This window comes from Propithecus coquereli, unplaced genomic scaffold (genome assembly GCF_000956105.1).
Source record: "Propithecus coquereli isolate 6110/MARCELLA unplaced genomic scaffold, Pcoq_1.0 Scaffold279, whole genome shotgun sequence".
In the NCBI taxonomy this organism is placed as follows: domain Eukaryota; kingdom Metazoa; phylum Chordata; class Mammalia; order Primates; family Indriidae; genus Propithecus; species Propithecus coquereli.
The window spans coordinates 944,189-970,555 of record NW_012148385.1 but is presented as its reverse complement, the minus strand read 5'-3'; the positions used below and the strand labels follow the sequence as shown (position 1 = coordinate 970,555).

The 26,367-nt window shown below is 44.8% G+C and overlaps 1 protein-coding gene across 1 annotated transcript in view; it reads left to right on the top strand.

The window, feature by feature from the left end:
• Nucleotides 1–26,108, top strand: part of STAT1 (signal transducer and activator of transcription 1, 91kDa) — a 44,786-nt gene extending 18,678 nt beyond the window's left edge. The window contains exons 11-25 of the mRNA XM_012647931.1: nucleotides 5,607–5,699; nucleotides 7,150–7,209; nucleotides 9,450–9,479; nucleotides 9,576–9,669; nucleotides 10,890–10,931; nucleotides 12,455–12,538; nucleotides 13,100–13,198; nucleotides 14,311–14,446; nucleotides 16,143–16,192; nucleotides 16,907–17,001; nucleotides 17,803–17,948; nucleotides 19,561–19,746; nucleotides 20,690–20,765; nucleotides 21,636–21,738; nucleotides 25,731–26,108. Coding sequence (XP_012503385.1) covers nucleotides 5,607–5,699; nucleotides 7,150–7,209; nucleotides 9,450–9,479; nucleotides 9,576–9,669; nucleotides 10,890–10,931; nucleotides 12,455–12,538; nucleotides 13,100–13,198; nucleotides 14,311–14,446; nucleotides 16,143–16,192; nucleotides 16,907–17,001; nucleotides 17,803–17,948; nucleotides 19,561–19,746; nucleotides 20,690–20,765; nucleotides 21,636–21,738; nucleotides 25,731–25,745 — 1,309 coding nt within the window. The 3' untranslated portion in view covers nucleotides 25,746–26,108. The remainder of the gene's footprint in view (nucleotides 1–5,606; nucleotides 5,700–7,149; nucleotides 7,210–9,449; nucleotides 9,480–9,575; nucleotides 9,670–10,889; nucleotides 10,932–12,454; nucleotides 12,539–13,099; nucleotides 13,199–14,310; nucleotides 14,447–16,142; nucleotides 16,193–16,906; nucleotides 17,002–17,802; nucleotides 17,949–19,560; nucleotides 19,747–20,689; nucleotides 20,766–21,635; nucleotides 21,739–25,730) is intronic.
• Nucleotides 26,109–26,367: the final 259 nt, after the last annotated feature.

Here is a 26,367-nt window from a genome sequence, read left to right as displayed (position 1 = left end):
TATTTTCTTTTTTAAAAAACTTACTATGTACTCATTGATGAAATAGAAATTATTCCATTTATGTGATTAGAATTTTGCACGTCTAATCCATCTTTGAGGGAACTGGAATTGTTCCCTGTTTCTCTGGGTTCTATAGAAGCAATACTGTTTCCTAAGAGGCTTTAGAAGGTGACGATCAGTGGAAAATGTGTCTGTGTCTTTATTTGTAGTGTATAGAACATGAAATCAAGAGCCTAGAAGATTTACAAGATGAATATGACTTTAAATGCAAAACCTTACAGAACAGAGGTAAGAGTTAGCAATTAAAGCAGTGCCCATTGGCTAGAATTTTCTGTGTTCACACTAGATAATGAAGATGATTTCTCCTTTAGATTTTTAGGTATTTTATGCCTCTGAATGCTAGTCTTGGCTTCTTGGTTATCCAGGCCAGTGTTTCTCAACCTTAGTGCTGTTGACATTTTGGGCCAGATAATTCTTTGCCGTGGGGACTGTCCTGCATTTATAGACTACGGGACAACATCCCTGACTTCTACCCACCAGATGCCAGTAGCACTACCCAGTAACCCCTGTAATGACAACCAAAACTGTCTCCGGACATTGCCAGATGTCCCCTGGGGGTCACCCCAGTTGATAACCACCAGTTTTGTGTTATTCATCTGATTTCTCACGCATAGCCCACTGGTCAACACAGGTTGATAGATACGTGGCACTCCCCTGCCCTGATACCTACAGTTCCTTCAGACATTCCAGGTCCACGTATATACGCTACAGATAAGCTCAGCATTTTTCTCGTGTTTTAAAGCAGTTTCACTCTATTTTGTTGTTGCTTGTTTGTAATGAATGCAGCAACTGAAAATAACCCACAAATGTGCATCGTATAGAACACACAGGGTGCTGCTGTTACCCTGGTAACCGAGACTATCAGTAGTATTTGGGTAAAAAGAATGAGAAACTGGAACCTTAGCTGCTAGTTCCTAATCATCTACTTCTCTTTCAAAGCCCCGGATATGCTTTGCATACGTTTTTTTAACTGAGGTTTTGAATTTTGTCATTTATATTCATTCAGGTAATATTCTGAAAGTAACTGAAGTCACAGATAGTGCTGTTTGCAATTTACATGGGTCACTGCGAACAAGTACAAAAGTTTCAGTGTGTTCAGTTTTTATACTTGGGATATTTTTTCTGGTTTTGTTCAATAATGATTGAAAAAACCAAACTTTGACCTATCACTAGATAGCATTTGTGTCATATTTTTCCTAAATTTATGTGGATCTTAGCTTTAGTTGGTTTTGTATTCTTTATATAAATATATTTATCTGCTGTCTCTCCCAATTCACAGAACACGATACCAATGGTGTGGCAAAGAATGAACAGAAACAAGAACAGCTGCTAATCCAGAAGATGTATTTAATGCTTGACAATAAAAGAAAGGTAGTGATTTACTTTCTAGAATAGCATGTTGCTTTTGTCATAGGCTATAAACAATGGACTTGGACTTTAGAACAGAGGAATAATTATTTTTATAACCACTTGGCTTGGAGCCCCAGTTGAGCATGAAAGGATAGTTGTTTTGCTTTCAAAAAATTCTTTAAAATTCAGTGATTAAAAATGAATTTATTTCCCTTTGTTTCTTCCTCTCCATTTAGGAGGTAGTTCACAAAATAATAGAGTTGTTGAACATCACTGAGCTCACCCAGAACGCCCTGATTAACAACGAGCTGGTGGAGTGGAAACAGCGGCAGCAGAGCGCCTGCATTGGGGGACCGCCCAACGCTTGCCTCGATCAACTCCAGAACTGGTGAGATTCTCCACGGCGGAAAACCGGCAGCCGCACGGCTGACCACGTAAACTCATAAAGTGCACCTTTGAGCTGTTAGTTGAATGGACCCTGTCAAAACTTTAAAGTCTGACATAGTGCAGCTTCTGTTTACTCCGGACACACTCACTGGGAAAGTGTAGCGTTGTTCACGACTGTCGCCACGTCCAGCCATGTCTGCTTGGTTTAGAGCACTCCTTTACTGTAGGGTGTGTCATTTGACTGTGTGGGACACCAGCAATGTGGCCGTTAACTTAATGCTTTTAACAACCTGCATCCTAATGTGTTATTGAAAACAAAATAGCTTCAGACATTTGCTAGGCCATTTATTCAGTCATCCATGCAGTAATACTTACTGAGTGCCTGCTGTGTGCCAGGCACTGTGCTGGGACCTAGGTGCATAAGGATGAGTGATTCTGGTCCTTGCCAATAAGCACTTCTCAGCATGGAGGAGCGATGGCCGTGGTAATAATCCTGTGCAGTGAGGGGTTCCAGGAGCCCTGGCATCCGTCAGAGTTCCGCAGAGGAAGCGGCCTTGCGCTGGCTGTTGAGAGTGAATAGGAGCGCCCGTGCGGCGGGGAGTGGGAGTCCTTGGCAACGGAGAGAGCAGCATGTACAAAGGCACAGGACCCGCAGGGACTGTGTACCGGGTGCCTGGAGAGTGGGGGGCCAGGGGGAGATGAGAAGGAAAGTAGATGTGGTAAGAGACACTGGAGCCCCATGGCGGAGGTCTCAGCACCAGCTGCTATGGGGGACTTTATCCAGCGGCAGTGCTGAGCCACGGCAGGCGTTTCTCTTAAGCAGGGTGTCCCTCTCTTTGATTTTTATTTAGAAAGGTCACTGTGGCCACAGTCTGGCGGATAGAATAGAGACAGAAAGGCCAATTGGGATACTATTTGTGTGTTAGTGTAGTCCAGGTAAGAGGCGAACTTGGGATTGGGCAGAGAGGACAGAAGACGTGGGATCACGGAGTGAGTAGGAGAGGATGGTGGCCTGGGACAGTTGCCAGGGGGACCAAGGACTAGAGATCTGGGGAGGTTATTTTCTGCATTGCTGATTTTAAAAAATTTGTAATTAATACTCAGCCATTTATTGTTATTCTGTGAATTGTCTGTACGTACCCCAAATTTCCCAAGCAGTGCTTCCCAGCCCAGTGTGCCCCAATGTGCCTCGAGAGATACTGGTCCCCAAGCCTTCCAGGTGGCCAGGGAGGCTCTGGGGTGTCTGGGGCCCCCTAGTGGTCACTGTAGACCACATGCGCCTCTCCCAAGGGACACAGATGCCTTCCAGTGTTCCCTCTGTGCTGTCTAAGGGTTGCCGTTTTCTATGTGCCTGCCACAAATCGAACAGAGTTGGGGACACTGGGTTAGAAGTTTTTCTGGAACTCACCTGACTACCATTATCCTGCCTTCTGTCATGGCAAAGGGCTGTTCTCTCAGTTGCTCTGAACTGGTTTCAAGGAGTGAAACCAAGAAATGACATAGATGTTTTCCCCCTGGGAGAAGACGTTTTGTAATACTTTCCTCTGTCATTATTGCCGGTGAATAAAACACACAGCCCCAGCATGGCTTGGCTCAGAGCCTGTGTTACCGTTAGCAGTTGACTGACTGGAAGGAAGGAAGAACGTAAAAGCAATCGCTAGGTTTACTCATTGGCTTTTGAGGGTCCAGACTGAACCTATTGCCCTCTCCTTGCAGTTGAATGAACAGTAATCTTCGTTCCCTCCCCACCGCCTTGCTCTGTGGCCTCAAGGCTGCTCCCTGGGCTCCTTCCTCTGCGCAGCATCTGACAATCCCATGAGGCACCAGCAGCTCACGCCACTGTCTTGACATAAAACCTGCAGTGGCTCCTCACTGCCTCTTGCGTCACCTGAAGGCACCTGCCTTGCTGTGTCCCCTGCTGCTGGCCTCTTTGCCCTGCCCCTTTTAAATCCCACTTACCTGAAAAGTCAGTTGAAGGCACAGATCACCTAGGAGCCCCACCCCCGCCCATCTCTCCTTACACAGACCTCAGGAGTGTGCAGAGGTTGTTGGTCGAGGACGTCATTGTTCGGTAGGTGTTAGCTTTTTGTCCCCAGATAACTCAGCTCATTAGCACTGGCACAAGCCTTGTTTCCCCCCATTTCTCCCTGTAGGGCAGAGTGCGGTGACGTGGGTGACATCCTGTGTTTCCTGTGACCACTTGTTGGTTTCTGTGCTTCTCTGTGATGCAGGCTGTTTCTCACTGGGACACCGTGTCTTGTACCTTCCCAGGTTCACCATAGTTGCGGAGAGTCTGCAGCAAGTTCGTCAACAGCTTAAAAAGCTGGAGGAATTGGAGCAGAAATACACCTACGATCACGACCCTATCACAAAAAACAAACAAGTGTTATGGGACCGCACCTTCAGCCTGTTCCAGCAGCTCATTCAGAGGTAACTTGAGGGGCACTGATTTGCACCTTCAGTAATTATTTTATGTAAAGGAACATTTAGCAGTAATTCAGATAATTTAGAAGGTTTTAATAGCTTTTTATATGACAATTTTTATGTGACAATTGACTCTTACCAAATTCCTTGTTTGTGGCAATGGCCCTTCACTCTGTGGCCGCCTGGGCTGGAAATTGCAGTAACTTTTTACACCCCCCTTCCCCCTGTGGCCGGCCTATGGGGAGGCTTAGCGCGTCTAATGAGGTTTGTCCTTCCCTTCCCATGCTGTGGCCTCATCACATCTTGGGCTCTCGAATCCTCATTTTTGAACTCTAGTTCTCAACCAGTCCCCGTCTGCAGCCCCCTCTGGCCTACGCCGTGTGACCTCCGTTCTTCCCAGAGCAGAGTTCCAGTCTGGTTCGTCACTGCCTGCCGATTCAAGCGGCGTCCCTCATCTGGGCGTTCATAGCCTGGACCCAGCTGGCCACTCCACGCTTCGTGCCCACACATACCCCGTTTCCAGGACGCTTGCCCTCTTGCTGTCTCCTGGGCCCAGCTGCACACCTACTTCTCCGTGCCCCTCCTGGGACGTTTCCCCCACCTCAAAGCAGCCTTTTCTTGCACCTACTTTCAAAATTGTATCCTCCTGAAAGTTTCAGCTTGTATCTCACCATGAAATCTTCCCGAAGTTCCCAAAAAGATGTTATCTCCCCTCCAGGCTTACCTAGTTCTTTCCTCATTCCTTGGCCATTCCGCCTTTTATCGTATAGTTGTTTATGCATTTCTGTTATTTTTGTTGAAAACTGTAAGGTTCTGGAAGGCAGAGACATGCCTTTGTCACTCTTCCCCCAGCACGGCCTAGCACAGTGTCTTGTAAACAGTAGGTGTTCCAAAGATGCTTAGTAGATAAATAAATGTCACTAAGTGGAAGTCCTCTTATATTTACAATATGTTTATATTGTAAGGTTTGTTTGTCTGTTTTGCTTTTTATGTTACCATAATAAAAATGTACTTGGTTCCCTGTGGCCAATGTCCAAACAAGAATGTCTGTATGTTGAGTTTTGAAAAACTCAACTTTTGGTTGTTGAGCCAAATTTTATTTTTAATGATGATTTATAAGTGAATATGATCAAATTCAGGGTTTTCCTTATTGAATGGTTTCACAGATCATTATAATTACCCTGTTTTTGTTAAGTGTAAATTAGGTTTGGGGATTTCTTTACTAACTTGAAAACATCACTTTGTTCATCAGCTTGTCAGAGTCTTTCAAGCTGTGTGTTAGGTTGTGTTCTCTAACTCCCCTTCCCCTTTAAGGAAAATCATTTTTTACTGCCTCAACCTAAATGGAAATACTAATTTATCTACACTTTGCTGGGTATTTACAGCTCATTTGTGGTGGAGAGACAGCCTTGCATGCCAACTCACCCACAGAGGCCGTTGGTCTTGAAGACTGGGGTACAGTTCACCGTGAAGTTGAGGTAACCAAGGAGAGATGTGACCCCACACGCTGCCTGTCATGTAGTTTGCACCCCTCATTTCCTTTTACAAAGCTGTTACAGAGAGTGCTTTAGAGGAAGTAATCTTTCAGTAGGCGTTTTCATGTGAATTCTTACTTAGAATATGCAAGAGTCTGTCTTTTATATTCAAAATAGAAATGTAATCAATGTAGATATATATGCACACAGCTGATTTTTCTCCAATTGTAAATGTCATGCATGTTCACGGTAAAAAGGAATCTGACATTGCAGAGATGTATATAGTAAAGGGTAGAAGTTCCCAACAGCCTCACCCCTCTTGAGTATAAGCTCATAACCTGAGCTTTATGCTGAAACTGTATGTGGCGTGTGTGAAAGTAGACTTATATGTTTTTCTGGTGAGTGGCTTCTTAGCTTTCATCAGATTTTCGAAGCTGTCTGTGTTTTAAATATCTGTGGACCACTATGGTAAACAGCCTTCATGTCTGTCCTCCCCAAATTTTGTCCATGTCTACACAAACATATAAATATGTACATGTGTGTATATATATTTCTGTATAGACACACACAAATATGACAGAGATTTCATTTTTTAAAACTAGGGTTATGCTGTATATGTTGTTTCATAGCCTGTTCTTGATGATAATTGTGGAAACGTTTCTGTGGACACGTGGCCTGACTTACCTGTTGAATGGCTGCATTCCTCTAGCGGCTCCTCCCGAGATGAGCAGCTGGATTCTGAGGAGCTGGACTGGCCTTCAGAGTTGGCCCTGGTCGTTTTTTACGGGTGTGGCTGATTCAAGTCCACGGGCACCCGCCCCCTTCCCTGGCCGGCAGTGTCACAGGGCCACGCTTATGCCCCTGTGGAATCCTAGAACTCGCAGCTGGAAGGGCCAGTGGCATTTGATCCTATCCGCCTTTGCACTGAGTGGAGCAGACAGAACCCTGGGGCCTCCTCGAGGGCTCAGCTCCGTGGAGCAGAGGCACTCGCCTCCCACCTTTCCACACCACCCTGGCCCGATTAGAGGCGTGACCCTCATTGTTCTGATTAGGGATGATAGTTTTTATTTTCTCCCATATAGTTGTTATTTTTCACCCATATAAATTGGCTAAAAGTAGAAATTTTGATAAAACCCAATTTGGTGAAATCATGTAGGGAGGTGGCCGCTCTCGCTAACTTTGGCGGGAGTGTAAAATCAGTGCTGCGTCCCATCAGCATTTGATGTTACAGTTTTGCCTCAGCAACCCCACAGCTAGGAATTTGTCCTACAAATACACTTTCAAAAAATCCAAGTAGACAATACAAGAATGTCACTTTTGTTGTTTGTCAGACCCCGAAACTGGAGGGGGAGTAGTTTGTCTCTAAACATTCATATTCATAGATAGGGAATTGGCATAATAAATTGTAACAGGTAATTTTTTTTAAAGTAATGACTTTTATTTTTCTTTCCAGATTGTTGGTGAAATTGCAAGAGCTGAATTATAACTTGAAAGTCAAAGTCTTATTTGATAAGTAAGAAACCTTTAATATTGTCTAAGATACATGTACTATTAGAATGCTGGTTTTGTTAACCAAACACGGACTCCTCCATTAAATGAGCAGATTCACCAGCTGTTCAACAAGTGTCTACACTGGGAGGAAGTTTGCCTCCCTGGGGGCCCTAGGTCTGAGCCCAGGGTCCTGACACTGCTATGGGTGAGCAGAGGCTCCTAGTCAGGTCCACCAGGCCATTACAAATGATCCCAGCAGATTTAAGTCGATAGCTCCCTTTCTGGATGTTGGGAGCTTCCCCTAGAGCTAGTATCAACATGCCTGTGCCTTTTTAGACTATAAATGAACAAAAGAACGAGTGTATTTTATGCATATGAGATTGTAATCAGCAAGTCTCGAGGCAGCTGGACTTGGCATACCACCCCCTCCTCCCAGGCCAGCCCCACGGAGAGGCCCTTGATCAGACACAGGCTGCCCATCCAGGCTGCCGGGATTCTGTGGCCTGTTGGGAGGTTGTTTCTAGAATGAGATCAGCCGCATTTTGGGGGGCCTGTGTGGAGCCTGCTGGGGGTTCACCCTTGTCTCTTCTGAGCAGTGGGGACCCAGGAATGGGCAGCATCTCTCATGGGGGTCCAGATGGAGCTGTCCCGTCCTGTTTTGCCCTTTGACCCTAGACCTGGACTAGCACTGATCTAGCTACTTACATTAAGGAGCAAGACGACTCCCTTACCCCGGATATATTTGATGCTTTTGTTGGCTTGTGTCGCGTATTAGTACAGCAGGTTTTAAAAATGATTTATAATAATACATTTTCCTCTGGCTTTTTGTTTTTTCCCACGCCTGTAAGAATATTCTTCCTTGTAGCATAGTCTATTCCTTTCTTTGTCTTGCCTCCCGTCATCTTTGGTTTTTCTCTATATCAATTAGCTTTTGCTACATAACAAACTACCCCAAAAATTTAGTGACTAAAAACCCCAAAACTTACTATTGCTCATATTCTGTGGGTTGTAGGTGGTCCTTCTGGCTGGGGCTAGCCTGGTTGGAGCTGGGTGGTCTAGCAGGTTTTCATTATATGTCTGGTGTCTCAGCTGGGATAACAGGGTCCTTCTTCTTGGGTTTTAAAGAGGCTAGCCTGGGCTTTTCCCACGGGAACAGTGTCCCAAGCAGGCAAGGCCTGCGAGGGCTAGCCTTGGAATCTGTATAGCATCACTCCCATGCATGCTGTTGGTAAAAGTAAGGCAGAGCCAGCTGAGATTCGGGGGACTGGGAAGTACATTGTTCTTGGAGGGAGGAAGCACAGAGGTTTTGTGGCGCCTGCAGTTTGCCACCCGCTGCGTTATTTCAGCGCCTCTTTCAGTGTGTTCTGGCTCTTCTCTCTTTTCTGTCCCAGCTCTGACTCATCTTCTTAGCTTTGACAAGTCAGCTGTGTATCATACTGTTCCTTTCATTTTAAATTCTTTCCTTTTTTTTGTATAGTAAAAATGGGTCCTTCTCATAATTAATGGGGATTGTCATTCACAAAAACATTGAACTTCTAGGTGAGGTAGGAAAGGAACGGTCCCTAACTCTACCTGTGGGTGGGCTGACAGTTTCTAATCTACGTCTGCACCACTAACAGGTACATTGTTTGGCCAGAACATGACAAAATAATCACTGAATTTACATAAGGTGCAGGGTCCTTCAAGATTTTAACCTCAGACTTAAAACTTAAACTTGTCACTTCGCCCAGATAAGTGACTCTTCTGGTACTTTGGTGAGACCATTAAAGATAATAGAGAATAAAAGTAAGGATTAAACGGCCACGTTGGAGGTCCTCTGAATTCTGTGGCAGCAGACCAATGTGCTGTCTGCTGAACCCCAGTGCTTAGCATAGAGCCTCTTACAAAGTAGTTGCTCAATAAATAGCAATAGCTACAGCTTACATTTATTGAGGGTGCATTATGTGCTCTTTTTACCCATTAACTAGTTTTCTCCTCACAATATCCTGTAAAGTTCGTGCTGTTAGCATGTTGTGCAGGCAAGAAGCGTGAGCCCAGTTTATTTGCCCTAGGTCACTAGATACTACTTGGCAGAGCTAATACGGGTGGATTGAGGAAGGGAGTGAGAGAATGAAAGGGCAGCAAACCCATAGGTCTAAGTTTATGTTTTATTTATCTCTTACTTATACACATACTTTTATATTTTTGTTAAAACTTATTTCAAATTTTAGATACACATATATGGTTTTATATATATATTTTTTTTTTTTTTTTTTTTTGCAGAGATGTGAATGAGAGAAATACAGTAAAAGGGTATGTGATATACTTTGCACTATCTTTTGCTATCCTTTTTGTTTGTTCACTTACTAGTTCGAAGGCTTTTCACTGTTTCTGTCCTGTATTGTGTAGGTTCAGAAAGTTCAACATCTTGGGCACTCACACGAAAGTGATGAACATGGAGGAGTCCACCAATGGAAGTCTGGCGGCCGAATTTCGACACCTGGTGAGGATACTGGTTTTGCCCTCTTTCGGTCCCCCCTGGTTTATTAGGACTTTTGACAATAGAGTGGCACTTTGGGACGCTTCACAACGCGGAGGACACCCCTAGACTTTCCAGACTTTGTGGCTGGTGACTTCTTATCACCAGCATTTTTGTTCTTCCTCCTTATCCCAGGACTGTCACTCTGTTTTCTGCCCACCTCTCTTCCAGAAACTCCTCTTGAGCTGTGTGGGTCTCAGCGAGACTATCCCATAACCCCGTGTGCACATCGATGATCTGCACTTGCTGCCCGTGCAGCCTCAGTGGCACTTGTGGCTCTTGCAGGTTTCTCAAAGGCCATTGCTCCCACGTCCTGACCACACCTCTCCTCGCCCTCCAGGTGTGGCCGTGTAGCCCTGGACTCTTTCCGCAGCCCTTCTTGGCATTCCCCTTCCTGGTGGTCTCACCCACAGCCCCGGTCTCCACGGCAGCCTGCCTCTACCACTGGAACGGTCTCCAGAGAAGTGGCGCCTGTCCCAGCAGGCAGTAGACCCAGCAGGGGTGTTCGAAGTGGGTGCGGCCTGCTTTCTTCCTGTGTGGTAACAGGGCTGCCAGTTCCGGTTGTTCTGAGGCTCCGGGTGCCGAGCCCACAACTCTGTCTGGGCCCAGCGCCTGCAGGGAGTTAAAGACACCCTTTTCCGCTGGCCTTCTGTGCACCCCACACCTCACCGCTAGGAAGCTAGGTGTCGTTCAGGAGCCCGGGCCCAACTTGGGAGTCTGAGGGTGTCCAGAGCTGCTCTCGGGGCTCCTGATGGCTCCCATGAAACCGCAGGGATTGAAGTGCTCTTGAGGGTAGCTGGGCCTGGAGTCACTGGGCCTAGCCTGGAAGACTGTGCTGAGGGAAGGAGGAAGGAGGAGAAGCTGTCCCCCCTGAGCCTGGCAGGCATGAAATAGCTAATGAAGGTGCATGGGCGACCATTCAGGGAAAGTTTGCATGCAGGAAGGGAGCAGGATGCGGTTCCCCGATCCCTCCAGATGCCGTGGTACCACGCCCTGTCAGGCACTGGGGGGAGGCGCTTCTGCTCATGGACCCAGATAGGGCAATTTTGTTTCCTGTTCAGCGTTCTGAAGATAACATCACATGTGGCATTCTTTCTAATCTTAACTTTGGTCTAATTTGTAAATGAAGACAGCAACTTTGACAATTAACATGCCATTTACTAAGGTGGGTTTTTGTTTTACAGCAACTGAAAGAACAGAAAAATGCTGGCACCAGAACTAACGAGGTGAGCGTCTCTGTGCTGGGATCGGGCTCTAACCAGGCAGGTCTGTCCGGTGAGGGAAGGTTCGTGCCTCTGGTGGCTGCAGACACCTCACAGAGGGGTTCAGACCCAGCAGGGAAGGGCAGAGAATGAGCTTTGGTGCTTGGTATATCTGCGAAAGCAGTAAAAACACTGCATTCGTGCTTTGTAGTTGTCAGACGATTTTACACACGAGCTCATGGGACTCTGGCAGACAACCCAGTGGAGAAGCTATATAGGGCTGTTGTGTTCCTCACGTCCTGCAGGGGAAGAAATTGAGTCACAAGGAGTTGGCGGGATTTAGCTAAAGGTGCACAGAGAATTTTGTCAGAGCTGGAAGGAGAAGCCAGTGTTGGGACTGCTTGCTGTACAGCGTGCCGAGGGGACTTTCCCGCCATCATGCCCCCTACCAGAAGCATCGTCCTTTCATCAGTTTCCTTTTTACAGTGTGACCCTTGAGGAGTTGTGTTTGCGATGCATTCAAGCATGAACCGTGGGCCGGGAGTGGTAGCTCCCCCTGTAATCCCAGCACTTTGGGAGGCCAAGGCAGGAGGATCACTTAAGCCTAGGAGTTGGAGACTAGCCTGAGCAACACAGCAAGACCCTGTCTCCAACCCCCTAAAATGGAAAAATTAGCCAGGCACTCGCTAGTAGTCCCAGGTACTCAAGAGGCTGAGGCAGGAGGATCTCTTGAGCCCGGAGTTTGAGATTGCAGGGAGCTATGATGATGCCACTGCACTTTAGCCCAGGCAATAGAGTGAGACTCTGTCACAGAAAAAAAAGAAAAAGAAAAGAAAAGAAAACAAATTAACTGGGGACAGAGAATGAAATGTCTGAAGTTGGTTGAGTTTGGAGTGTTTCCATCTGTGCGTCCTTCCACACCTTGACCAGTGGAGGTCGCATGGAGCAGCGGCATGAATGCTGGCCTGGGCGGTGCAAAGATGCCTTCTAGCCCTGGTTTGCACCTGAACTACCTTTGTGACCTCCCAGCTCTGGCAGATGCACCTCCCTAGTTCTAAGCTGCCATGCTCACATGAGATAATGTGTATGAAGGTACTTTGAAAACCATACATTTCTAGAACCAAACCAAGGCACTTAACGACCTGTGGTAGCAAACCATACCTGAAGCGCATGTGCACTTTCCACGCCCACCCTCCACCCCGTCAGCGTGAGGTGTGCAGCCTCTCCGGGCGGGGCCCGGGTGGGCAGACAGGCTGAGGGGAGGGAAGCCTTAGGTCACAAATAAAGCCATTAGAAACTCTCTTTCCCCATTGACATTTCTTTCTCTGAATTTATAACCCTTGCCATAATTTCAGATGTCTTATCTTTGAGAGAACACTGAGAAACTCGGAATAATTAAATCTGGGATAGATTATTGAATATTTGAGTGGCAGCAGATTAGGTCCCGGATCTCTGTGGCCTATTGCAATGTTAATTGGGCTTTTGAAAGTTGCAAGATCAGTGAATAAATTGCTCTATTCTTTTCTTTTTTGCTTTTCTCCTCTAAGGGTCCTCTCATTGTTACTGAAGAGCTTCACTCCCTTAGTTTTGAAACCCAGTTGTGCCAGCCTGGTTTGGTAATTGATCTCGAGGTAAGACTTCTGTGGTCCTGAGGTGGAAAACTTTATTTATTTTTACTTTTAACGGCTACATGTATTTTTATTTCTCAATTTTTGTTTTAGAGATATTTACTGAATTGCTTTAAAAAGATAACCTTTTGAGCTAATATTATCTTAACCTTAATTTATGGTCCAGAAAGATGGAGAATTGAATTAACCTTCAAATTCTATAACTTAATAATGTTCCAGTTGCGATAGCCGATGTTAATTTTTTTTTATGTTAAGCATTGGAACTTATTTTCCTTACTCTGTCCTTCCTCTACATTTTGTTTTCAATGTCATGATTTACATCTTTTTAAATTGTATATCCCTTAATAAATTATTGTAGCTATCATTATTTTTAGGGACTTATTTCTTAACTAAAATATTTAACAAAGATAAACTATGGACAAAAGAACAGAACATTTATAATTTTCAAGTATAATCTGTATGCAAATGTACAAATAATCCACTGCTTATTTTTGAGGCCAAACAGTTGTCCAAAGGTGATGTTTCTGTGACTGAGATGATTTCAAGGTCTCTGTCATCCTTTAGACGACCTCTCTGCCCGTTGTGGTGATCTCCAACGTCAGCCAGCTCCCAAGTGGCTGGGCCTCCATCCTGTGGTACAACATGCTGGTGGCAGAACCCAGGGTATGGAAACCACATTTGCTTTCATCCCAGATTAACCAGAGACCCCATGATCTTGCTGCTGCATCTCTGAAATAGCCCCTACTGGCCAGATGTCGAGGGAGAAGCGACACAACTCCTGTTGGTATTACCAAGATCTTGAGCGGTTCTGGGGAGGTGAAGCATGTGTGTGTGTTCGAAATGAGGACTATGATTTTCCTTCCTTGTGAATAAACTCAGACAATTGATGATTTTATATAACTATTATGGAAGAGGTCCTTTATTATCATTTTTTTTTTAAATGTATACATCTACTAAACAGACATGCTCCATTCTTAGAGCATGGCTACTCCGTGCTGATTAATTAATCCCTGTTGTTTAAAGTCACTGGGAATACTTAATTAGCAAATACTGAATCAAATCATTGCTCTTAAGGGGAAATACGTGGTTAGGTTCCTGCAAGCCTCTGGTCTCAGTATTTTTGTCAGCCCATCAATACATTACCTTGTTTATGTGTGTTTCTGTTTCAACACACCTTAGGTAATATATTTGTTGATTCATTAACATTGAACTTACAGCCAGTAGCATTGCAACTCATGCTTGAATGAGTTAATCTCACGCACACATTTTCTCCATAAGGCACGTCGCAGCCTTCCTGTGCTCAGGAATAGTAGACAGCACCGCAGGACACTTGGGCACCATTTTAGCAATGAAATCAACAACACTCACAAAAATGCAAAAAACGTGGCACGAAATAGACTTCAAAAAGGATACTTGTTTCTAGTATGAGAGCTGAAACAAGCCAGAGTGTCATTTTGTTTGACCTCAGTTAGGAACATAAGTGTTAAGAGACTCAAATTCTTTGCTGCTCTGTGCATGGTTGTGTCTCCACATGACTGCGAAGGTGCCATGAGTATTGATTTTGGAGTGACAAATAAATTTTAGTGAGTAAACGAATTCACAAAAGTGAATCTGCAAATAATGAGAACTAACTGTATTTTTTCTTCCTCTACTGTGAAAACATCTGTGTGTCATATAAGCTGGAACTGAACTTTGGGATGAACTCATGTTTTAGTCTCTGGCTTGTGACTGATGCCTCTTTAGTAACCCTTAGCTTTTGGGTGTTTTCTCTGTAGAATCTGTCCTTCTTCCTGAACCCACCGTGTGCACGATGGTCTCAGCTTTCAGAGGTGCTGAGTTGGCAGTTTTCTTCTGTCACCAAGAGAGGTCTCAACGTGGACCAGCTGAACATGTTGGGAGAGAAGCTTCTTGGTATGAGCATATTAACTTTTTATTTATATAAAAACTGAAATTTATTTTGTGAACACATTTGGGGCACGAAGAAAAAAATGAAAAAAAGAACAAAACAAATTTATAAAAATATCTCTACATGCTCTTTTCCCCCTTTTGCTCTCTATTTTGTTGAAAATAGAAGAGTGTTAAAATGTCTTGGCTTTTCAAGCTGCAGCTTATCGTAGCTAGGTGAGAATCATACATCCCCTTGGAAGGAAATAGAGACCTGATAAAAGATGTAAATGCATCTTTTCCTCGTTGTCTCATACTAACATTTCTGAGCAGGGTTCCTAAGGAGAGTTTTTTGAATTATTTAAAATACGTGTAGCTGAAATAAGTTCCTTGATAAGAAAGATGAAGTTGCTTAACCTTGGGGAGAAGAGAGAAAGTCCCTGTCATGGTAAGAATAGGGTCCCGGGGCCTGCTCGGCGCACAGCATTAACCCAAGATGCTTGCGTCAGGTGGGCCCGCGTAGCAGGAGACACTGTCCACACAAGGTTGTGCCTCTTGTGATCTGCGGTTTGGCCTGATTGGGCAGAGTCCTGACCATGGTACGTAGCCCCCTTCAGTGGCTGATGTCAGTGGATTTATTAATCTTCTACACTAAACATATCAAAGACCCATTAGTCTCTTCAAATAGGAGTATCTGAATTATTTCTTTAAAAACCCATGGACAACTTTTATCCAGATTTGCTTTCTGTCCAGCAGAACTGCATCTGCTGCAGTCACTAATAGGCTCTTCCTAACCTGGCGGCTCTCAACAATGCCTCTCGTGGCCATGCAGCTGGCATGGTGGTGGCCTTGTGCTATTACATAAAAAGTATAAAATCACCTTACTCCATTTTCTTATTTGACAAGAGTTAAGAAGGATCTTCTCTGCCAGTAGTGGCTTATGTGTGGTTCTCTTTGAGGAGAGATGATGGGCTCAGCACCTCTGAGAGCCTGGGCTGCTCTCATTTGGGTAGCTAATAACCCCTAGGCTGCTTCCTCGCATTTCTCTCACTTGGTTTTTGATCTGTCAGCCCCCTGAGCCCATGTCTTATTGGAAAGAGGACTGAGGGAAATGCATAATTAATGTCTAAAATAAACTTGTAAAGTCAAGTACTAGTTAAATTGATCACCTAGGGGTGATCTCCAACTTAGGATGAACTTTGAAAAAACTTGTGTGGGTTCCTTGGGAGAGGGGACTCCACTGGGGCAGGGGGAAGTGATGTTAGGCGGGGAGGGACCCGGCAGGGCTTCTCTGGAAAGCCTAGGTGAAGTTGGCTGATGGTCGCAGAAAGGAGCGTGATGGGAAGGGGATTTAAGAAGATGGTCCCCTCTTCAGAGGAGGCAGGGAGCAGATAGCAAGGCTCTGTGATGTTTCTGCTTTCCCCCAAAACTCTTATGTGGTACCCAGGAATCAGCCATCCTTTCCTTATAGCCATTAAAATTAAACCAACATACACATGTTTTAGACTATGTCAATTATGTCCTTTTACAGCCCATGTATTTCATAATAATTGCTCAATTAATTTAGCATTAAGGTATCTGAAAATATCAGCCATGGACATTTAAATCTTCCTCTTTTGAGTGTTAGCTCTTTTCCTCGAGAGCAAAGACAAGAGCTGTCAGTCCAACCAAAGCTTCAGAATCGATTTCTGTTTGCTGAAAAATCTTATTTTTGTTTGCTTAGGTCCTAACGCTGGCCTTGATGGTCTTATTCCATGGACGAGGTTTTGTAAGGTGGGTATTGTCTGGGTTTTATGCTCTCTGAGTCCCTTTTACTCTCTGCAGAGGTCTCATATTTCTTGCTGTGGCAGTTACTTAACTGTTTGTTTTGGCGTGTTCTTCTCTGACCAAGGAGCCCCTAGGGCAAGTTGTTTGCTTTTCTTCAGCTCAGGAGGTTGGTCTCCAAGCCAGGAAGCACCTGCCTGAGTGATAACATTCTTTCATATCCGAAATGAGTCTTCTGTTCGCTCACACTGGCCCCTTGCCTGGCAGCATTCTAGCCACGTCCGTGTGAAACGTTTGCTCCGGCGGGCGTGCACCGCCTGAGCGGCCGGATGAGTTTCGTGGAGGCTGCTCAAGCAGAAGGACCAGTTGGAGGAACATTTAGACCCTGCCGGGGTCACCAGGCCGTGCTCATCAGCTTGCCAGTGTGAGGGCAGCTTTTGTTTCCATGATTCACCCAGAGGTCATCCCCCGGCTGGTCTGCTACTGTTTGGAGAGGGAAGCGGAGCCCTGCCTAGGGAAATGGAGAGCTCCCTCTGAATGCTGATAAGAAGGGAGGGACAGTGATGTTCCCCGCCTGGGGTCGGGATGGGGCTGCTCTGTAAGGCACAGTTCTACCTTTGGCAGCTGGGGCGTTTTTACAGATTAAAATCTGATGGCGAGAGGGGCGTGTAAGTCACTGCTTTGGGTTTCTTTGTTCCTAATGTTGCATTTGTATACTTTCAGGAAAATATAAATGATAAAAATTTTTCCTTCTGGTTGTGGATTGAAAACATCCTAGAACTCATTAAAAAACACCTGCTGTCTCTCTGGAATGATGGGTAAGGGTCACTGATGGATATATTTTTGAAAGATGTTTTTAGAACACACCCCCTTACTGCAAGGCTGAGACAAGGCCTGAGCTGGGCTGCGTTGTTTGACGCGACATGTATGACTCTCACCGAGGTGCGCACGTGTACAGGCTGTCTCTTCAAGGCTTAAGTAGAACCTCATAAGATTAAACTTATCCTTCCTTAGTATACGCATATGTATTTGCAAAGCTAAATTTGAAAAAACCCTCTGAGTGCCATTCATGCATTCATTCATTGAACAAAAATTTCTTGAGCACTCACTCACCATATTCCCCGTAGAAAGGAATAAAAACCCTTTTAACTCAGTAAATTGTTTCTATCTGACTTATTCCCAGGATCAGCCGATATTTCAACAAAAGCTTTAAGTTGATCAGAAGTGCTAGAATATGAAAATACATTGTCTGAGTCTTCCTCTCCCGTATAAAAGATGTGTAAATGCAGACATTTTCATGGCCTTTAAAATAATCCCATGACAATAAAAGGCTCATTAATCTAGCGTGTAGTTACTGAGCTTCTGTAGCATCCTACTGACACCATGTTTACGCTGGATTTTTTTTTTACCCATAGCATGGTTACAAATAAAGAATAAAGGTTAAGAATAAATGAAATGCTTCCGGAAGTGCCAATTAAATAGATTTTAAATGAGTCTGTACATTTTTATCATAGATTCTTTTGTCACGTTCTGGTCGTTTCCTTGGTTTGTAAGCTAACGTGAGAATCGAGATCAGCATTGAACTACATAGTCTCCGCATCAATCTCTTCCATGTCCAGGTGCATCATGGGCTTCATCAGCAAGGAGCGGGAACGCGCTCTGCTCATGGACCAGCAGTCCGGGACGTTCCTGCTGCGCTTCAGCGAGAGCTGCCGGGAGGGGGCCATCACGTTCACGTGGGTGGAACACTCCCAAAACGGAGGCGGTGAGTGAGGGGCGTGAGCGCACCCGCGGCACAGAGCTTCGTCACCACCAGCCGGCTCACGGCAGCGGTGAGCCTGGGACATGAAATTGCGAGTGCTGCACTCACCCCCGCTGAGCCCCCGCGTAGGAGTTAATGAACCCCTCGAATGCTTGCGATTCCCTGCCGGAACGCATTGCGGAAATGATAGTTTTGAAAAGACAAGGCCAAATTCTTTCCGTTTATGTCGGCTTTGTTATCTGTAGACGAAGGATGTGAGTCGGTGTAACCTGCAGTCAGTTCTTGGGAGAAATCACGTTTCCCACAGGCATAAACTTCTAGACTCACTTAGGGCAGTCCCAGAGTGGGGCGTGCAGGTGAGGACAGGCTCTGCGAGAACATTCCACACACTCCACACACACCATTGGTGGGGATTGGGTGCCAGGGCTGCTGGGAAGTGCTGCGCCCCCACCCTGCCTTCGCAGAGAGCAGCTACACGTTTGTCTTCATCCTGTATTGGGTCTCTGTGTAACCAAAGGAGTCCATGGCTGAAAGTCTACAAAATCCTTGGTGTTAAGGAGCAGGTTTCTGGGGACGAAGCCGAATAGTACAGACGAAAAAATGATAAAGAGAGACTGATTACTTTCACTGTTGTGCAGAGTTTGTTTTGTTTGAAGGACTGGAGGAAAAACTGATTTGTTCCGGTGACTTTTATGCTTTCAGTGGGTAGATGCAAAAAGTGGGATACTTTTCTTGTTCTGTGTATTTTTTCTTCTGAGGAAAAAGCCGGAGGGCCGAGAGCAGAGCCTGGTGTAGGCAGTAGATGTTAGAGCCTGCCCTTTTCGCTTGTCCCTGGTAGTTCCTGCAGCAGCCGAGGGACGGAGCTAGCCAACCAGGCAGACATGAGAACAGCACTGACAACTGGAGAGTTCAAGCGGGGCGGCGCCAGCCACAGAGATTTAGGATCCCGGCAGAGTCTGCGGTTCTAGAGCAGGGTCCCTAGAGCACCTGGACTGCAGCCCATGGATGTGTACACCCAAAAGTGACATTCCAGATTAATTAGGAAGAAGGACCTGAATTAGGTCTGAGAACAAGAACAGGAGTGAATAAAATCATGGTTTATTACTTTAAGGATTAGAGGGAAAAGTAGCAAATAGGATCTTTTTTTGTTTCAAAAGTTGTTTTCCATTATCATCATTATTTATTTAAATACATTATAGTTTTCAACACGAAAAGAAAATCAAACAGTTTATTTTTAGTAACTTAATCTGTGGCTTTAGCCAAGATGACCCAATTAGTAATTAGTTATTATCTGCCTGTGGGCAGTGTCTTATTGAAGACGCAGGCTTTTTAAAGGCTTTTGACAAACTTCCTTTGGCCAGATGTATAAGTCTAAACAAATAATGACAAATGCGGTGTTACTGAGAGTAATGACTGCCTTTGCTTTTCCTCTTAAGACAGGACTTAGTTGGTTTAGAAATAAAGAAAGGCGTCCACCGTGTGTGTTGTGACTCCTAGATTGTGGTTAGTTCTCACCAGGTACACTGCAGGTAAACTCTGCAGTGTTTTGTGTCTGTGTTCTCTGTCGTTTGGGAATATTCTGTGGCATTCATTCAGTTTTTCCCCTTCTTTTTAGAACCTCACATCCATGCGGTTGAACCCTATACGAAGAAAGAACTTTCTGCTGTTACTTTCCCTGATATCATTCGCAATTACAAAGTCATGGCGGCTGAGAACATTCCAGAGAATCCCCTGAAGTATCTGTATCCGAACATTGACAAAGACCACGCCTTTGGGAAGTATTACTCCAGGCCAAAGGAAGGTAGGTGGGGAGAGCAGGCAGTCATCGCCCTGACGCGTAGTAGCACAGCCCGGTCCCTCCTGGTGATGGACGGGTGGCTTCCTCTTCAGACAGGTTCATTACCACAAACCCTGTAAGTGGAAGATGGCAGCACTAGCTCCACCCACACTGTGTCATTAACACACCACTTTCTTTTGAATTGATAGAAGCAGGCTTTCAAAAGATGCTATAAACTCAGTGCAGTTGAAACATAATGCATTATTTGGCCTGCCACAGCTAGTAAAAGGGGGGTAGATAATTTCCCATGTTAGGGATGCTGAAAAAGTCCATTTCTGGTCTCATGTAATTGTTACAGTATGACTTTTTCCACATGAAAAGTATGGCATCCTCTTGTGTTAAAATTGAGGAAACTGAGGCCTGGGAGAAATGCAGTTCATTCAGAGTGACCCAGTTACTTACTAGATCCTGTCATTATTAAGAGGAAGCCTCGTTTTACAACTTGAGTCTCCTGCCTCTCAGTCGTCAAGGAATCGAGAAAGTTCAAATTGGACGTGGTAGGTTTGGAACGTGCCAACAAAGCTAATTGTATTTTGGAATCAGAAATCTCAATATTAGGACAATTCCTTTTGAGTGAAGATGGCCAAGCTTACCTTGATGGCTGTGTGTATTCATCAACTAGGCTAGAACCACCAAACTAGATAGGACTTGACATATTTTGGGTCCCAGCTTCTTGTAGGATTTTAAGCCTTGGAAAGACAAAGCTCCCAGCTAGACTTTTGCTGAAATCTCCTCCCCTTCTAGTAGCTTCTGCATTCCCACCAGAATTTCAGGTAACCCAGGTAGGGTCAGGATGCTAAGCTGTCAAAAAAAAAACAGCAGAATTTTGATTTCCCCCAAAAGTTGATCGTTCTATTCTGGTGTAATTTCCGCTAATGGAAAGTGTACATGATGTGTTTGCTTCTAGCACCAGAACCCATGGAACTTGATGGCCCTAAAGGAACTGGATACATCAAGACTGAGTTGATTTCTGTGTCTGAAGTGTAAGTGAACACAGAAGAGTGACATGTTTACAAACCTCAAGCCAGCCTCGCTCCTGGCTGGGGCCTGTTGAAGATGCTTGCATTTTGCTTTTCCATTGCAATTGCGGTCACAGTTGGACTTGTTGGAAAGATCCTAATTTGAGATCCCCATGTTACTGCCCGTCAGCATTTTACTGCCTTAAAAAAAAAAAAAGCCAAAAAACAAAGATGTATTTAAGGTATATAAGTTCTCCAAAAACTTTGAAAAAGTATAAATAAAATGAACAAAACTTGATCAGAGTGGGAAAGTAGTTCTTTTCAATCTAGAAAAGGCCAGAGTAATGATTGAGATACAATGTCTCCACTTGCTTTTATTTTGTTGTTTCATTTTGTAAAAGGTAGAAAAAATTTTGGAAAAATCATTGTCAGTTATTTGGCCTGCAGCAGTCTTGGGGTGAATGGATGTAGCCTTCATGTAAAAACACTCTGTGGAGCAGCTTTATCTGCATTCAAACCTCAAGGTAGGGATGAGGGACTCCCCAGACATTTCTCTGGTCTCTTCTGTGCAGGGTAAGCCACGCGGCCTCGTGTTCTGAGGATGCCACTGCACATGCTCACACTAGGCCGCGCCAGGCAGCAGTGGCGCAGGGGCCAGGCTGGCTGTTGCTCACTCACATCTCTGGAGTCCCATGTGTTTCTTGAGGGGCCGGGCTGGGGACATAAACCTCCCATGAGTTGTACTTTTTCAAATGTATTTTGTCAGCAGATGCACTTATGTGAAATCAAAATACAAAGTGATAGTTCAATCACAAAAGATAAAATGTGTAAGTTTGTACCACTGCTTTCATAATTTAGATATTAACGTTTCTCTTTCCTTTCTCCCCGTTTTAGTCACCCTTCTAGACTTCAGACCACAGACAACCTGCTCCCAATGTCTCCTGAGGAGTTTGATGAGGTGTCTCGGATAGTGGGCGCTGTGGAGTTCGACAGCATGGTGAGTACCGTGGCAGGGATGTCCTCGGCTCTCAGGGGCAGAGAGGGTACATCCTGGGCCTATCTGCAGGAAGGATGCCTCTGGCAGAGCAAGGAAAGGGGGCATTATTTAGATGAGCCACGACAAGTCGGAGCCTGCTGTATTTAAGCAGCCTATGGCATCAGTGGGATTTTTATTCCTGGCATTCAGTGCTTTCCAAAAAATAAGTGACATTTCAAATATTTAAAAGTTTCCCCTTCTGGCCGGGCGCGGTGGCTCACGCCTGTAATCCTAGCTCTCTGGGAGGCCAAGGCAGGCAGATTGTTTGAGCTCAGGAGTTCGAGACCAGCCTGAGCAAGAGCGAGACCCCGTCTCTACTAAAAATAGAAAGAAATTAATCAGACAACTAAAAATATATAGAAAAAATTAGCCAGGCATGGTTGCACATGCCTGTAATCCCAGCTACTCGGGAGGCTGAGGCAGAAGGATCACTTGAGCCCAGGAGTTTGAGGTTGCTGTGAGCTAGGCTGATGCCACGGCACTCAATCCAGGGCAAAAGAGTGAGACTGTGTCTCAAAAAAAAAAAAAAAAGTTTTCCCTACTGCCCTTTGAAGTTGTCCTTGTAGAAATTTCATATACTAAGGGACTAAGATTTCTCTGATAAGAAAATGTTTTCCTTTGGCCTGTTTCATCACTGTGTCTAGGTGAGGGAGTGTTATTTTTAGAAAGGGAGGGGACTAATGCTTGGTAGTTACAGTAATTACAGAGAATTATACGTAGCTAGCAGCAGTGAAATAATTCCACCTGCCTTATATTTGAGAGCTAATTTGTACTGCTAGCTCCCGGGGCTAGGAGAGGCTTGCCAAGAGTCAGATGTTCAAGGAGTGAAACAGTTAATAAGTTTCATGATAGAAATAGGAATATGATTGCCCATTAAGAGAGAATCTTCCTTTGGGAGAATGTTTTTCAGGATATCAAATAGTAGTGTTTGTCTTTCAGCCTGAACTCCTTCCTCTTAAAGGTTTTGCTTGGTTGGCTGAATTTCTGCTGATGCTGTTTAATTTTAAGCTCTTTTCCACATGGCAGTGTTCCAGTTCATTTTTAAAAATTTGTTTAATGCTTTAAAAAATATCCTCTCTGAGTCATTACTGGCCATTCTTCACCGCTGTGTACCTGGCGCCTGGCAAAATAATGAGGAAAGAAGACAGGGAGGGCACGGCTGGGAGAGGAGAGGGCGCCACTCTTCAAACACTCAGGGAACACACCTGTGTGGCTTCAGTAATTCTGCTTAGAGTCAGGTTTCCACGTGTACCTTCTCTGTCCTTTCTCCTCACCTTAAGTAGCACGGGCTGAAATCTTCAGAGACTGCACTTTCCTATGCCTTCCTGATTGTTGAGGATAAAAAAGGTCATTTAGAAAAATGTTTAGCTAGTGTGGCAGCACAGCAGTTCTGCTCCTGTTGGCAATTTTAAAACACACCTTTTCTGTGTGTAAGGAGCATCCTGTTAGAACGTAGTTCCCAGCGCTGCTGTCAAGCGCTCTGTGGGCCCGACACAAAAATGGAATGAATGTAAAGTCCTACTCGGAAAATGTAAGGTATATTGATGGAACCAAAAAATGGGGTGATCTTCTTTTATACCTCTTTTGTTGTTGCTGAGCAAGTTACATCATCATCATCATCACCACCACTAATGGGTAATATTTAAGCACTTACTGTGTACCATGTACTTCACAGGTAGTAATTTGTTTAGACCTCACAACCACCTGACTTAGGTATTATTATTGTTCCCATTCTGATGGCCGTGGAAACAGAATCCTGTGCCCTCCCCCTTTATGTCACTTGACTAAGGTTGGGCAGTTAGTAAATGGCAAAGGAATATTTGAATGCACTGAGTGAGTCTCTGGCGTGCATGCTCTTGTCTGGTATCCCGGCATGCCTCCCACAAAAAGCTAATCCTTGCTTCATTCAAAACACACACCCTAAAGAAGCTGTTTGCACAGGATTGAGTGGGTTTTATTCAGCTTATTAAGACAAAGGCAGCGTGGCCTTTGGGTGAGAGGCCTGTGTGTGTTTGGGATCTGGCAATCAGAGTTCCGTCTTTGTTGTCACCATTATTCCCTATGACCTTGAGAAAATCGATGGATTAGTTCGCTCCACCTGTGCAAGCAGTGGGACTGCTTTCGGTGTGCTCTCAGAATGATACTGTGAGAGCAATTTAAATACTCTAAATAAATGTCAGAATATGGTTTTGGAGTCTTTGGATGCCTTCTGTAGCCATTCCATTCCATTTCAGATGATTTCATTCATTTTATTTGTAGAATAAAATACATTTCATACGCACACAGCCCTTCCCGCCACCCCCTCCCCCACCAAAGTCTCCAGGTAAACCCATAGAAGACTTAAAAGAGCTGAAAGAGGCTATAATATGGGCATGGCACTGGTTAGACAAAATAAAAGTTAGTCTCTAAATTGGGTTGGCTGCACCATGGTTTGCTCTGTCCTCGACCTTGGCCATGACTTCCACTCTCCATCCACTCTTGGAATTAGGGTGTATGCTCTAAAGTAGAATACGCTGTCTCGGAGCTTTCGGCTCTGGGCGGGGGTGGCACCGGGGGTGGGGGGCAGTGCCTGATGCAGCCTCAGGAGCAAGAGGACCAGAGGCTCCTGAAGGATTGGGAGAGCCAGAGCACTGGCGCTTTCTGCAACGTGACCTGGGTGTTGTCTAGTGTGTGTTTCCTACACAATCAGCGTTTCCCTTTGGGTTTGTATAAAAGCCTTCGGCCAAAGTTCATAATAATAGGAATATTTATTAATTGTCTACTATTTTCCGTCCACTATACTGGACGTTTTACATATGCCATCTAATTTAATTTTTTCAACAAGCCTATCTGCTAGGTACTATTATTAGCTTCTTTGTAACAGATGAAGACCTTGAGATTTAGAGAGGTTAAGTCACATGCCATGATCACACAGTGACAGGATTTGAATCCAGGCTTTCTCTCTTCTTCTCTCTCTCTCCTTCCCTTTCTCTCTTCACCCCACAGTCCACTGTCTTAACTACACATTTGTACCGTCAGCGGGATTGAAACGTAGGGGCAAAACCTGCACCGTGCTTTTCAATCCAAAATAATTTTCCTAAGAGCCCACAACGTACCACACACGAGTGACACTTGGGGTTATGAACACATTCTCCCTGGGCTTTCCAGTCTAGTGCCACATGTCTCAGTCTTTGCACCCCTGGTGTTTGAGCCGGAGACTTCTTTGTTGTGGGGGCCACTCTGCGCACGGTAGGATGTTTCACAGCATCCCTGGCCTCTCCCAAATACATGCCAGTAGCACATACACCCCACACCAGTGATGGCAATCAGGTGTGTCTTCGGACTTTGCTGGGGGACAGAATCATCCCCAACAGAACATCTGCTCTAAGGGGAAAGGCCAGTGTGGAGGTCAGATGGGAAGTCAGTGGCAGGGGCTGGGATTCTTCGGATGAGCAATGTACTGACTACAGCTGCCTGGTCAAGGCCCTGCTGGGAGAGGTGGAGGGTTTCTTAGTAATCCTACTTCTTTAGCCTATACCTGAAACACATTCATTTATTTTACCTACTGAGGGACCTTTAAGGGAAATTTATCACTTCCCCTCTCCACCCTCTCTCCCTCTGGCATACAGCTCAGCATTGCCTCACCCTTGTTTTGCACGAGCACATTTGCCACGTTGCTCTGTCCCCAGACTTGCATAACAGCAAAAAGCTTTATGCAGTCTGGATGGATTCACAAAATTAAGCTAGCGGGCTGCAGAGTAATAATCCATCAGCTTAGGTGATATAAAAGGTCTTGATTAGTCCGGGATAATGGATAGTACGTGCCGAAGGCCCTCTAATTCCATGGTAGTTATTTACTGCTGGGAGTGTCTTCCTACTGCTTCATTCTAGAATGGGCAAGTAATGTTTAATATATGAGTCTGCATTTCACAAGATCAGAGTAATAAACTTAACCACATTTTTTCTTTTTACAGATGAATGCAGTATAGAGCATGAATTTTTCTCATCTTCTCTGGTGACAGTTTTCCTTCCCATCTGTGATTCCCTCCTGCTACTCTGTTCCTTCACATCCTATGTTTCTAGGGAAATGAAAGAAAGGCCAACAAATTTGCTGCAACCTGTTGATAGCACGTGAATTTTTCTCTAACTCAGAAACATCTGTTACTCTGAAGGGCATCATGCATCTTATTGAAGGTAAAACTGAAAGGCATTCTCCACAGAGTGGGTTTTGCAAATGGAAAACATTCAGATACACCCAAAGCATCAGGACTAAAATGAGAGTCCTTTAGGAGAGGTGAGAAGTTTAGCAACATCTAGCAAATGCCATGCATAAAGTCAATGCCCAGCTGTTACGGGTTTTTAGATCAACAGTTATTTAGGGAACTTCTTGATGTAGGAATGATAAATTTCTATTCTGGAGAATTCTTATGTCTTCTGTCTGCTTTAAATGTGGCTGGAAGTTTTGCATTGGTTTACCTATGAAATAGTTCAAAGCCAAGATCATATAAATTATATCAACCCTTTATCAAAGGTAGCCATCCTGCATCTGGTAAGGGAAAAAGTTGTGTATTTTATTACATCTTCCACACTGGCCATTTAAAACTAAAGACA